The sequence below is a fragment of the Durio zibethinus genome, chromosome 2 (assembly GCF_047325235.1).
Source record: "Durio zibethinus cultivar Kanyao isolate XHJ-2024 chromosome 2, ASM4732523v1, whole genome shotgun sequence".
In the NCBI taxonomy this organism is placed as follows: domain Eukaryota; kingdom Viridiplantae; phylum Streptophyta; class Magnoliopsida; order Malvales; family Malvaceae; genus Durio; species Durio zibethinus.
This window is the reverse complement of record NC_143163.1, coordinates 5,508,244-5,521,589: the sequence shown is the minus strand read 5'-3', so window position 1 is coordinate 5,521,589 and position 13,346 is coordinate 5,508,244. Positions and strand designations below refer to the sequence as shown.

At 35.8% G+C, this 13,346-nt stretch overlaps 2 protein-coding genes and 1 long non-coding RNA gene across 11 annotated transcripts; all 3 read left to right on the top strand.

Moving 5' to 3' along the window:
• The first annotated feature begins 243 nt into the window (after positions 1–243).
• Positions 244–3,325, top strand: LOC111309037 (S-adenosyl-L-methionine-dependent methyltransferases superfamily protein). 2 transcript variants are annotated; one of them, XM_022907833.2, is made up of 7 exons: positions 244–550; positions 709–805; positions 1,240–1,378; positions 2,043–2,125; positions 2,291–2,425; positions 2,508–2,612; positions 2,938–3,325. In XM_022907833.2, exons 1-7 carry the CDS (start codon positions 465–467, stop codon positions 3,064–3,066), a joined length of 774 nt encoding a protein of 257 aa, XP_022763568.1. In that variant the 5' UTR covers positions 244–464; the 3' UTR covers positions 3,067–3,325. The 2 variants fall into 2 exon arrangements, 1 of the variants encoding a protein (XP_022763568.1); XR_016329898.1 differs by having other exon boundaries at positions 278–550; positions 2,519–2,612.
• A 1,110-nt stretch (positions 3,326–4,435) lies between these two features.
• On the top strand, positions 4,436–7,950 carry LOC111308327 (uncharacterized). Its single transcript, XM_022906649.2, has 3 exons — positions 4,436–4,884; positions 5,278–7,628; positions 7,734–7,950. Exons 1-3 carry the CDS (start codon positions 4,707–4,709, stop codon positions 7,806–7,808), a joined length of 2,604 nt encoding a protein of 867 aa, XP_022762384.1. The 5' UTR covers positions 4,436–4,706; the 3' UTR covers positions 7,809–7,950.
• Positions 7,951–8,617: 667 nt separating this feature from the next.
• On the top strand, positions 8,618–13,030 carry LOC149519920 (uncharacterized). Of its 8 annotated transcripts, XR_016329882.1 has the most exons (5): positions 8,842–10,954; positions 11,034–11,160; positions 11,358–11,532; positions 11,638–11,667; positions 11,766–13,021. It is a non-coding gene; the product is annotated as an uncharacterized LOC149519920 (long non-coding RNA). The 8 variants fall into 8 exon arrangements; XR_016329884.1 differs by adding an exon at positions 8,618–8,788 and having other exon boundaries at positions 9,014–10,954; positions 11,034–11,532; positions 11,638–13,030; XR_016329890.1 differs by having other exon boundaries at positions 8,821–10,954; positions 11,390–11,532; positions 11,638–13,022.
• The last annotated feature ends 316 nt before the right edge of the window (positions 13,031–13,346 follow it).

Sequence of the window (13,346 nt, the reverse complement as noted above, 5' to 3'; positions counted from 1 at the left end):
ATCAGTTTATCAATGGGTTTTGAACATTGATAACAGAATAAACTGAATTAATGGATTTTATTAATTTATTTTTAAATAATTTTTTATATAATATAAATACAATATAATTTATATAATATATACTATAAATATAAAGTAACTTTTATGAAATATTATAAATTATATATTTTTAATAATTAAAACCAAACAAATCAATGGAACCTATCAATATAAGTCAATGATTTTGATTATTTTAATTAGTCAGCATAGTTCCATTTAGTTCCCTTATTTTAAATGCGATTTGATTAATTCCCTAAAACTTTACCTTTTAAAAAACAAAGAAACAAGTCTCAATCCGCCTACATGTGCGTAAAACTTTACAAATTTTATGTAGACTGCTAGTTCCGTGGTAGCTAAGAATTTGGTTAGGGTTTAAGGGTCACGAACCAAAGCTGCAGAAAGCGGAACAACCCGATAACCAGAAAATGGATACGGATCAAAACCCAAGTGCTGAACATAAGAAGACTGATCCTCCTTCATCCGCTTCGGCCTACCTTGATCCTAACTACTGGTAACCATGTTCCTGTTTCATGTTCGTTTTTTTTTTTTTTTGGGTCCATTTCTGTCTCTCCCTTTTTTCGCTTGTCATGTGTTCTAGTTTTATTTATCCAAGAAAGAAAGCAATTTTTTTTGTGTGTTTTGATTTCTTATTCTTTGTTTGTGTTTCAGGAACCAGCGCTTCTCTAATGAAGAACATTATGAGTGGTTCAAAGATTACTCTCATTTTCGCCATCTCATTCAAGCACACATCAAACCCAATTCCTCAGTACCTTCTCTATCTGTCTCTTTATTTTTAATTATTTTTTCTTCATATTTTATATGGGTTTTGACTGATATTCTAGTCATTCAGCTAAAAGTCTATACTTCAAGGCATAAGAGCAATTGGGTAGTCGCCTATTTTGGTTACTAGATTAAATTCTTCTTTTTAGCCTAATATTTGAATGAAAAAGGGAAAAAGTAGCAGTAGGCCAATTTAAGATTTTAGGATGTTAGTCCTATTGGAGCAAAACAGCAGCTAGGCTTGTGTTGATTCTTAGTTGGGATTACAAGTTATTAACTGGAAAGCTTTAGATTGGTAATTTGCCTGTTTGGTAATTACAGCTTATCGGATTGCATTTTCATTTTCATTTTGGTTGTGATTGATTCTGGTGGGATCCGATTACTTTAACATGGTAATGATGAGAAAATTGTCTGATGAAGGTGCTGGAACTGGGCTGTGGGAACTCACAATTGTGTGAAGAGCTCTACAAGGATGGGATTACTGAGATAACATGCATTGATTTGTCATCTGTTGCAGTGCAGAGGATGAAGGAAAGGTTATTGTCTAAGGGATACAAAGGTGTGTTTGACAAATATTTTATGAAGTTTCTGTTGCATTTCCGTTTTTGGCCTATTACAATTTGAAGCTTGATTTGAGTCTATGATGAATATGCACGTGAACTGTTGTCTGAGTTTGGGATTCAAGTTTACTGCCTTTGTCCAATGAATTTTTTCACACATGTGGCAGATCATTGAACTAAGTATTGCATGCAACATATATGGAAGGAAATTTTTGTCATTTTATGTTACATGATATCTTATGATCACTCTGCTAATTCAAACTGAGAGTTAGCATCCTACATAAGTAGATAGGTCTTTGTAGTCTTTTCATTTGGAAAGTTGTAGCCCTGACTCTGGAGAAGCATGAGTATAAATAAACAGTCATGGTGAATGCCAGACTTTAATATGAATTCTTCACTTTTTTGGCCATATGAAACCAAAACTAGGTAAGGGTTTGACACCTGTTTCTTAGTATTTGTGTCAACTATCATGGCAAAGTTGTTGATTAAATGTCAGAAAGATATCCTTTTTCACTTATTGTTGTGAAATATTTAATGATTACTTTGCTTATTATCTTGGAAGCCTTAGCAATGGTAGAAACATAATTCTTTTCACCAGAACCAGGTTATTTTTTAGACTAGTTTCATTCATCAGTTTTTGCTTTCTTGTTACCTCTTCATCAGAAATAAAAGTGCTGGAAGCAGACATGCTAGACCTCCCCTTTAGCAACGAGTGTTTTGATGTGGTTATTGAGAAAGGAACCATGGTAAACTGATAATCCAAGATGAATTTTCTTTTACACGTGATGGAATTTTGATTTGCTTTTCATAATCATATAGTTATCATTTCTTCACTGCCAAGTTTTTTTAATTGTTTTTTTAGTGAGTTCCATTATGTCTATTTATTTTTTTTCCATTTTATTTGTTTGAAGGATGTACTGTTTGTGGACAGCGGTGACCCGTGGAATCCACAGCCTGAAACAGTATCCAAGGTCTTGGCAATGCTTGAAGGTGTTCATAAAGTTTTGAAACCTGATGGCATTTTCATATCAATTACTTTTGGCCAGGTGCAACGAACAAATTCATGCAGTTTTGTCCTTTTTAAATATTTGGGATATTGTTCTTACTTGGAAATTTTATTTCATTTAGCCGCACTTCAGGACACCTTTATTTCAGAATCCCAAATTTACATGGTCTGTTGAATGGAGTACTTTTGGAGATGGGTTTCACTATTTTTTCTATATATTGAGGAAGGTCAGTCCAGACTCCATAGCTGTCACATGGAGTTAAAATATTTAATGCTTTTGCTTCTTTAACATGCACATATACTCATGGGATTCGAAGTCTGTTGTAAGCAATGCATTTAATATTATCAGAATTTTGTAATAAATGATACTTTAATGAGTTTCTGTAATTAATTATTCTTGGGAGTTAATTGTGAACCTGGAATGCTTTAGAGAACAAAGAAAGCAACTATCATTTCCTTCATATTTTTATTTTTGCAAACATTCTTAAGCAATTTATAAGTTTTTCATCTGTGATATCGTGGTGTAAAATTAACACTTTTACCATTTTTCAGGGAAGGAGGTCTTTAGATGGTGGGGAGTCCACCGAAAAAATTGAAATGCCGCCATTTTGTCTATATCAAGAAGAATTAGAGGGTGAAGATTATATTTTTCGAACCAATATTGACAAGATAGATTGTTAGTTCGATTGTAACTCTTTTCCTTTTAGTTTCCCTGCCGTAAACTTGCCAATGAAGTTCAAAAAAGGCAACACATATCTGAATACTATTCTATCTGTGCGATGCCAAAATTAACGTGATTAAGATTTAAACCATCAACAAGCATTACAACCTTTCAGTTGTAAGCTTCATCAGTTCAAGCCTTGTCCAAGTTATGTTAGTGTCACTATTGTAATGAAAACTAGTTATCCTTGAATGTTTCAAGTTCTGCATTTTGCGTTGATGACCATTTGTGCTTATGTTTAATGCAGACGTCACCTAGGCTCTAACAGTACTTGTACAGTTGTATTAGTGCTTGGATCAGGGTGTCGAAAAAACTTGGCATAGGTACTGTGCTAGGCTCCTGAGTAAACATCATTTTGACTGAATTTGAATGTTCTATACCATCTCTAGTTTTAGTAAAGTTCTGCAGAATCCATTTGTATTGCAGAGCATGGTACATTGGAAGAAAAAATTCTGCACGTCGATGAAATTATGTAATTCTATTACCCTTTTTTACGTTGTATTTGACTGATCTAAGCTAGCAAAAAAAGGAAAAGAAAAAGGAAAACTAGGAAGGAACTCATTGAACGCCAAGCAGGTTTGGGCAACAAGCGGCTGCACGAGAAAACTCGAAGAATCATAGAGCCAAAATGGAAAAAACCCTCTAGAGGAAATGGTTGAAATTTCGATCTTATAGTTAAAAATTATACGTTTTAACCAATTGAGCTATTTCAACTTTAGTGTATTATTTTTTATATTTTTATATATGATTTCTTAACGAAATATGCATGAAAACTTGTTACATTTCTTTTGTATCTTTGCTGTTTGAACCTTTAACGTCATCTCTACAACCAAAATTTCAAACCATTTTGATGGTTGAAAAGAAGGGGATAATTGAGAAATAATTCATTTAGGTAGAGCAAATGAGGAAAATGAGAAATATATTAATGTAGTAATAATGTATAGAACTCTATTTCATATTTTAGCTATGTAGCATAATATATTTAGATTAAATTATTAGATGTACTCTAATATATATTTTTTTTATATCACACTCTTTTGAATTATGAGATAATAGTAATATTTTATATTATAAAACTTGATCTGGAGTGATTGAAAACTATATAATTTTTTAGAATAGCTTAAAATTGAAATTTTGAACCTTAAAAGAACAGCCATGAACAATTAAAATTGATTTTTTTTCTTTTAATTCTTTTTTTGATAAATTAATTCTTTTTATTATTCAAAGCAACTGCCAGGTGGTAAAGAGTAAAGATGTTCAACGGCTATATTTCAATTTCTCGGTGACTTTCCAACGGATAAAACGATGATAATCCAACGGTTCTCCTTTGTCCAAAGCCTTTTTAAATTCGCTTATTCTAACGGTCAAAACCCAATCCATTCAAATACCCAGATTCTCCCTTCTTCAAAGCAACTAGCCGTTACGTTTTGTTTTACAATAATCAACAACTCATCAAATCTTAAAGATTCTCTTTTACATCCACAATCTCACCATTCTGGGTTCAAAGACATATTTTGTTTCCATTCCAGAAACTCAAAATCCCATTGAATACAAAGAACCAATAGAGAAAGAAAAAATTTTTACAAGGAAAAATTCCATCATGGCATCACCTGCCAAGACTTCTTCATCAATCCCATGTAGAACCAACCCTAATATGAAAAAATCCGAACTCTGCGATCCTATGGGAAGAAGTTTCAGTGGAAACCCTTTTACAAAGCCGTCAGTTATCACAAATCCCAGAGCTTTCAACCCCAACACTCCGGCTAATAGTCCTTCAGGTTCCATTTTCTTTTACTCTTCTTTCCTTTTCCTTTTAGATATACTACTCTCTGTTTGTTCGGGCTGTAGATTTGGGGTATGAAGTAAAGTGAAAGAAAAGTTGAGGCGTTATTTTGTTGTTCATGTGGTCTGGGTTCTAAAGGGAATAAAGAAAGGGAAATTTGGCTTTGAATTTTTGTTCCTTTTAATGTTAGTTTTTTTATCTGAATGTTCGGGTAGAAACTACACATTTACAGCATGATGTGTACTTGAACCATGATGGTTATTTCAAAGTGAGTTTTGAAGAAAGTTAGCTAGTGTCATAGTTGGAGAAGTTGCGATAGGGAAATTTCTCACGAAACAAACAGTAAGAGTTATGGTTCTGATGCTTTATCTGTTTTATCAACTTCCAGATTTTCCTCGAAGACATTCCACTGGCAGAGAAAGTGTAGCTTCTTTGCGTGATCCCGACAAGGAAAACAGTACAGACCAGAATCCAAAACAAACAAGAGTCAGATCTCCAGCTCTTTCAAAGTGTACAAAGAATTTCATGTCACCGACTATCTCTGCTGCTTCAAAGATGAATGCATCCCCAAGAAAGAAAATCTTGGTCGAGAGAAATGAGTCAGTTCGATCTTCTGTTTTATTCTCTGATGTAAACAGCATGATCATGGAAGACAACGAGTCAGCGCCAGAGACTGCTTTCAAGCAGAAGAAGGTCTCATTCTCTGATGTTAAAAGCGTCATCATGGAGGATGAATCAACCCGGGAGATTGGTTTGAACCAGAAGAAGGTTTCTTTTTCTGATGTTAAAAGCATAATCATGGAAGATGAGTCCACTCCAGAGATTGGTTTGAACCAGAATAAGGTGTCATTCGCTGATGTAAAAAGTGTAGTCATGGAAGGTAACGAGCCAACTCCACAGATTGGTTTGCAGCAGAAGAATGTTGAGGTGCCTCATGATTCACAAAGCAGCAACCATGAATATGGGGAACCTTTGAAAAGCAACGCAGATTTTGATTATAAGGAGTCCAAGAATGATTCTGATTTGTCACGGGAGACTGTTACAGTGGAAAAGGATTCAGTTAATATGGATCCAAGCTTCAAGATTTCACCTTCATGCCCTGTTTTACCACCACTTGATGCAGATCCATCGATCCTTCCTTATGACCCTAAAACCAATTACCTTTCTCCAAGGCCTCAGTTTCTTCACTATAGACCAAATCGTCGGATTGAGCTTTATCGGGAAAGAGAAGGCAAGCAGCTGGAGGAGCACTTTGCATCTGAAAGCTATTCAGATACTGATGTTACTGAAGAAACACAGTCTGAAGGTTCACAGAGAGAATCGGAGGATACTTCTTCAGAAGAAACAATGAAAGAAGGAGAAGAAGAGGAGGAGGAGCTTCATGTATCCGAAACAAATCCTATTGCCCCAGAAATGGTTGAAGGGCAATTCGTGGCTAAAAGAATGTGTAAGCCACGTTTTTCCACCAGATCAAAGTTCATTGCTTTGCTTCTGGTGCTGGTCTTTGCTTACTTTGCAGTTCTTGTAGCTAATTCTCCAGCCTTTACTTCTCCTGGATTGGAATTAAGCCTATTCAATTTTCACGTCCCACCAGAAGTCACTGAATTTGCAGAAGCTAATTTTGACCGTTTCACTCAAAATCTTCAGCACTGGTTGGTTAGCTTCTTGTCTTATGTTTCCAACATCATTTCCAGTTCAAGAGAAGTGCACAAACTGGGTTCCTTTGAATATGCTAATTTGAGTAATTTGCTAGAGGACCATATGGTTGAGGAGCACCACCTAATGTTTGATTACAGTGTAACAGAGCCTGTGAGGGAGAGAGATGCTGGAACTGAACTATTCGATGACAACTATTATCGAGAGACTGAAGCAGATGAGGCAGTAAATGAAGATGACGATGTAGAAGACCAAGAGAATGGAACTTTTGAAAACTTGGAACTGGATTCAGAAGGAGAACCTGATGAAGTACAGCAAGGAATTGAAGCTGAGATGATAGAACTGAATCAGTTAGAGGCAGAGGAGAGCAAAGGAGTTGAATTTGCTGCTCAGATTGATGCTGAACATCAAAGCAAGGTGGACCTTAAAGACCAGCCAAGCATAACCACACAGGCTACTGACATTCAACATGATATATCCAAAACTGGGGACCTTGAGGGTAATGACTTGAACAAAATGGCTGAAACTGTGTTCCCTAAAGAGGAAGTGATGTTTGATAACCGCAAAATTGAAGATTCCACCGACAACTCTCAAAGTTCTGAAGTAGTAGATTCTATAATTAATGGGCCAGAAGACCAATTTCTCACGAAGAATGTGATGGGTTTTTCTTTACTTATGTTGTGTCTATTAGCAGCAGCTTCAGCTTTCATCTACTCAAGGAAAGGAAAGCCCTCCATGCCAGCGTCAGTGCCTGTGGAACAACCAGTACTGGGGAAGAAATCTGAATACAGTCCAGTGAATGTTGGCTCAAAGGATACAATCCGTGAAAGGCTATCCTCCAGGAATTGGCAGACAGAAGTAGATACGGCTAATGAGTCATGCCCATCAGAAATGAGTAGCTTCCAGAGGACCTCATCATCATCCTATAGCAAGAAAGGAATCAAGGAGTCAAATGAATATCAGAGCCAAGAAAGGAAGACTAGGATGACTTACAGGAGAGAATCTCTTGCTTCATCAGATTACTCTACCGGTTCGCCTTCCTATGGTAGTTTTACCACGTACGAGAAGATACCTAGCAAGCATGTAAGTACATCATTGCTATTCATATTATATTTGTCTAAAATCATTCTTAACCACTAGCCAGACTTTGTTTCTTACACTTTCTTTCTGCTATATTTTGTTTTGAAGGGAGAAGAAGATGAGGAGATAATTACCCCAGTTAGGCGATCAAGCAGAATCAGAAACCAAGTCACTTCTCCATGATGATTGATAAATTGCATCTTATGTTTTTTACTACAATTGTCCTGCTTTGCAATTCCAATATAAATGAACCACTGTTATTGGATGCTGACATAGAGTAGAGCTTTATTGTAATTCGAACACGTTATTGGATGGTCTTCACTGATCAATTGTGATTCTTGCCAATCTAATTTAAATTTCTTCTTTCTTTCTTAAATGCGGTGCATTGATGCTTCGTTGGAGATTGGTCTATAATCTACTACGGAATTTTTTTTCCTGGTGCATTGACGTTCACTGGATATATTGAAACACAATATAACCAAAGTTTCCTTGGTTTTTTTTCCATTGCCATCTGTAATTGAAATGTATCAGTTTTCGTTGGAATGTGTTGAAAATAGTTGTGATTGGTTGCTCTTTATTTTCAAAATAGTTCTGTTTACTAGTCTCTTAAGTAGTTAACCATCTGTTAATATGGTGCATCTGCGTCACACTACTTTAAGACGATGGATGAGTGGTCAACCTGTTGAGTCCTGGGAAGCACACAAGTGTTCCACTCCTGGCCTTTGTATCTTAAACTTGGAGCTTGGCAATGGACAATCTCACCTGGACTGCATGGCGATTTTATTTAAGGTAGCTGATACTAAGAACATGATCATCTATTCTATAGCGGTATACTTCCCTATTTTTCATCAAATTACTTGGTTATTGGCGCCAAAAAAGGAGATATTTTTTATGGGTTCTTAAATGCTTATCAATTTTTTTTTGTTGGTAAATGGTCATTTTTTTTGTAGGGTTCTTTTTGGCGTTTAGGAATGCCACTCAGTGCGCGACGATGGCCAAAAGCATGGCAAGCATTGGCGTTGTTAAATACAGCTGTCATGTCACATTATACTTTACGAGGCTTTCCAACTATCGCCTCGCAGTTTGTTGTTGCTGCTGTCATTGGATATTTTTGTTCAATAGCACGTGCAGCAAATGCAAAAGGTGTCGGTGACAGTCTACAGGTATATTGACCGGAAAAAAGGTTATTTCAAAATTATGCATATACAATATCATTTTTAGGCTTAATAATAGCACACATTCTTTAATGATTGCAGTCATAATTTTCTTTCGCTATCTGTTTTCTTTGGGATATGACCCTTTTTTCTTTTACCTTATTAACCGCTGCTACTTGATAACTTTATGGAGCCTTTTTAAGCATTGTTCTTTAACTCTGCTATTTTTTTCAGGATATACTTCGCCTTCTTACCTTGTGGTTTAACCATAGAGCTACTGCAGAAGTTCAAATGGCCCTACGGATAGGATTTGCCCATGTTAATATTAACACGCTTCTGGTTGTTTTATCTCAAATAACCATGCTATGAGAGAACTCATACAATCACTTTTGGTGCGAATTGTACAAAGTCATCCCCAGGTTTGCCTTGATTGTATATGTTCCGCTTCAAAATTTATCATTTAAGTATGTTAGCCGAAATCTTGCATTCCTCCTTTAATATGTAGACCAAGGAAAAGCTGTTAATTTGTATTTATATATGTTTCAAGTGATAAGTACGTTATGTGAAGTTGTAGGTGAGGGTTCTTTTCCCGGGAAATTGTGCCATTAGGGTGAGAAAATGTTGCCAACGAGTAATGAATGGAATTTGAGAGAGCAAATAGAGGAATGAGAATATGATGAGGCCACGTGGAGGATGAATAGCAAATGCATGTAAATAAAAAGGATGAGAGGATATAGTATGATGCAAGACAAAGGGAAGTGATACTATGTGGGAAAATAGGAGGGTTCTGGTTGTTGGATGATAAGTGTGAAAGCTAACGAGAGCTAAAATTGATAAATAGGAGGATGCAGAATGTGCTGCAACTAATAAAACAAGTCTGCAGCTGGACTTACAAAATTGTGCCAATTATCCAGAATTAGTCAAGAAAGAGGGGGATGACGTTGTTATACTTAAATTTGGACAGCCACAACGACCTTGACAAACTAAGCTTTTCCCACTGACCTCTAAATTATGAAAGATGGCCAAAATTAGTTACAAAAGGAAAAGAAAATATTAACATCCTCATAAGGCCTCCTTAATATAGCTTGCTGATCTAGCCAAATTACTTTACAACATTAATTAATTGTATTAATCTAAAACTGGTATTCGATCTCTTGAGAGTATCAATTCTTCTGAATTTGGGATTATTGCCACCTTTCATGCAGGACAACAACCCTTTTAGTCATAGTTGGGCTTGATATTTGAGGAATATAGTATAGCATGGAAAGTATTGAAATAGGGAGTTCGAATAAATATTGAAAAATGGCACGTCCGTTCGAACCATGGGGTGAGGACTGTCTTTTATTTTTCAATTTTTTACGGGTAGGTGGTGGAAATTACTTTTTTTGTCGAACCTCATGAGGGTTTGTGCAGTTCATCCAAAGTTCTATTCAGTCACTTGAATTTTACCTATTTTGAATTGAGTACATCAGTTTGTCGCATAGCATAATGCAAGAAACTAAATGCTGAGAACACTTCTGCATAACTTAATTGAAACTCTTGGTGCTGTAACTGCCTCAATTCAAATTTTGTGAGCCTCAAAGATGCCGAGCTTATTTAGGTAAGGAATGTTTGTTGACTAAATCATTGAATTTTAAATATGTTCGAGTCATTTCCTAGGTGGTGTTTGTGGTAGCAGAAACTGTTGAATTTATTGAGCGGGCGATATTATTTCTCGTGGTTGGGGGTCAGATTGTCTGTCTTTAACTGTGCTTGTAATCTGGGGTACGTTTGTCACCAACATTTTGTGGAACCTCAGGTTTGAAACTGTCTAGCTTTAGGCTTGTCCTTTGAGGTCTCCATCTATTATAAATACTCTTTGTCAAATAGGGACGCTAATTAGAATATATTGGTGGCTCATCACTTTTTGCCTGTGGGTTATCAGAAGCATGGGATATTTCCTAATTATTTCTTGAATTCATTAGGCATGAGATCTCTATTATCATATTTTCAGGAGGATAGACAAGCAACTTCGAAGTCTTTTGCTACCCTGGACCTGCAGGCGAGTATCAATCTCTATAATTCTTCACAATTCATTAATGCATAACTTTTCATTGTACAGGCTACAGTCTGTTTCTCCTGAGTTGGTAGAATGCTGTGATTTAGAGCTCGCAGTCCCTGGGACATACCGTGCAGGTAAGCTCAATGGTTGTTTACATGGATGTCTTGGTATAAATATGAGTGGCATAACTAAAAATAACCCCGTATCGTGCAGGTAAGCTTGACGTCATAATTGCTAACTGCACCCTCGGAAATTGACTATTCATGGGAGTGATGGTGAAGATTATGCCTTCTCACTAAAAGGACATGAAGATCGTCGCCAAAATGAATATGTCATGCAGGTATTTTTTGCTTTCTTGTCCGTTTCCCTTTTTGTATTTCACATTTATGCATGTTGATGATTCTATGGTTTGTGTGCTGGTGTTTGGAAGCTAACATTTTTTTTGCTGTCTAAAATAAAACTATAATTTATTATTTTGCATATTTCCTGTACTGAGAGCTAATGAGAGCTAATATCCCTCGATGGACAAATTGTGAGCCTTTTTTGGCTTAGTGAACACTTTGCAACAGGAGTCTAGAAAAACTGCAGAGAAAGATTTATCTGGTCAGAATATGTTGTCATACCACCATGTCTAAGCAGGAGGTTGATTGGATGGGTTCCCTAATTGTGATACCTTACACCACCTCATAAGGGAATACAGAGATGCCAGAAGGTTTGGTTGAAGTTCCTCATGTACTTTATTTTAGTTTTATAGCCCAACTATAATATGTTTGTTCATGGCATAAAAATCACATTTAACTTTACATGTGCTTTTCAGATTACCCTAAATCAAGAGCACAAACATATGGTAAGTATTGCACCAGATTATGACCACTTACGACTTGCACAGTATAATGGTTATTTCAAAATGAGTTTAGGTGTTAATTAGTACCATGGTTAGAGAAGTTGCAAAGGGAAATTTCTCACGAAACAAACAGGATGGAGATGAAGAACTAGAAGACCAAGAGAATGAAGCTTTTGAAAACTTGGAAGTGGATTCAGAAGAAACTGATGAAGTGCAGCTAAGAATTGAGGCTGAGATGATTGAACTGAATCAGTCAAGGGAGTTGATTTTACTGCTCAGATTGATACTGAACATTAGAGCAAGGTGGACCTTCAAGACCAGCCAAGCATAATCCTACAGGTTACTGAATTTCAACTTGATATATCAAAAACTGGGGACCCTAAAGAAGAAGTGATGTTTAATAACCTTAAAATTGCAGATTCCACTGACCACTTTCAAAGTTCTGAAATAGTAGATTCTACAATTACTAATTAGTGGGCCAGAAGACCAATTTTTCACAAAGAATGTAGGAGTTTAGTGGGCCAAAGGACTATTTGTGTTGTGTCTATTAGCGGCAGCTTCAGTTTTTGTCCATGAGGAACAACCAGTACTGGGAAGAAATCTGAATACAGTCTAGTGTTAGTGGACGCAAAGGATTGGCAAACAAAAGTAGATATGGCTAATAAGTGATTCCCATAAAAAATGAGTAGTGGCTAGAGGGCCTCATTATCGTCTTACAGTAAGGAAAAACTGAAGGAGTTAAATGACTATCAGAGCCAAGAAATGAAGACTACGAAGACTTACAGGAGAGAATCCCTTGGTTCATCAAATTACTTATTTGGTTCACGAAATTTACGATTCTCTTATCTTATTATTTATAACGTAATTCTTACATTTGGTTTGCGAATTTTCCCTCACATTTGAAATTTTTAACATTTTCAAAAGTGTCAAGAAGGAAAAAAAATAGCTTGTCAAAAACCTTCATTTCTCTAAGGCTTTTTTTAAGATTCTTGATAGAAAATAAAATTTATCTCACTTTTGCCTTAATAATTGGTGGTTATAGTCTATTCCTTTAATATCATAGAAATTACATGATAAACTATGATCCAACTGATAACTCTATAAAATAGAGCTATTCTCAATATTTAATATCTTAATTTTGCTTTTTTTCTTGGTGAAATAATGCTATTCTACCTCTAATGTGTTTATTTTGCTTTTGTGTAGGAAATCTTTTTTAAGATTAAATTTTGATAAATCTTGACAAGTTTTGAAGAGTCTTTGTGAATCAATATGTTCCTAGTACATTTGTGAATCTTGACAAATTTGCTTCTTGGCAAAACTTGATGAATATTGGAGTGGAAGTGTAAATTTTTGTTCAGAATAAAATTAGTTATGTTGCACCTAAGATTTAAGAATGTGTTGAATCTTAAAGTTAAATGTATGAAATTCATGCTCTAATCAAGAAAATACAATGATAGGTGTTAAGTGGAAGTGCAATGATGTATACAGCTGAGGCATACTAATTTTCAATGATGTATACACGATCCGATCAATTCAATCAAGCTTTGCCATCTATTTTCATTGTTCAACACTTTGACTACATGAAATAACCAAAAGCTTTGCCCTCCCTTTCTATCTATCCATGGGACGGAAAGGCGGAGGCCTTTCCCTCCAATCAAGCCTTATAATCACTAGCCATATGC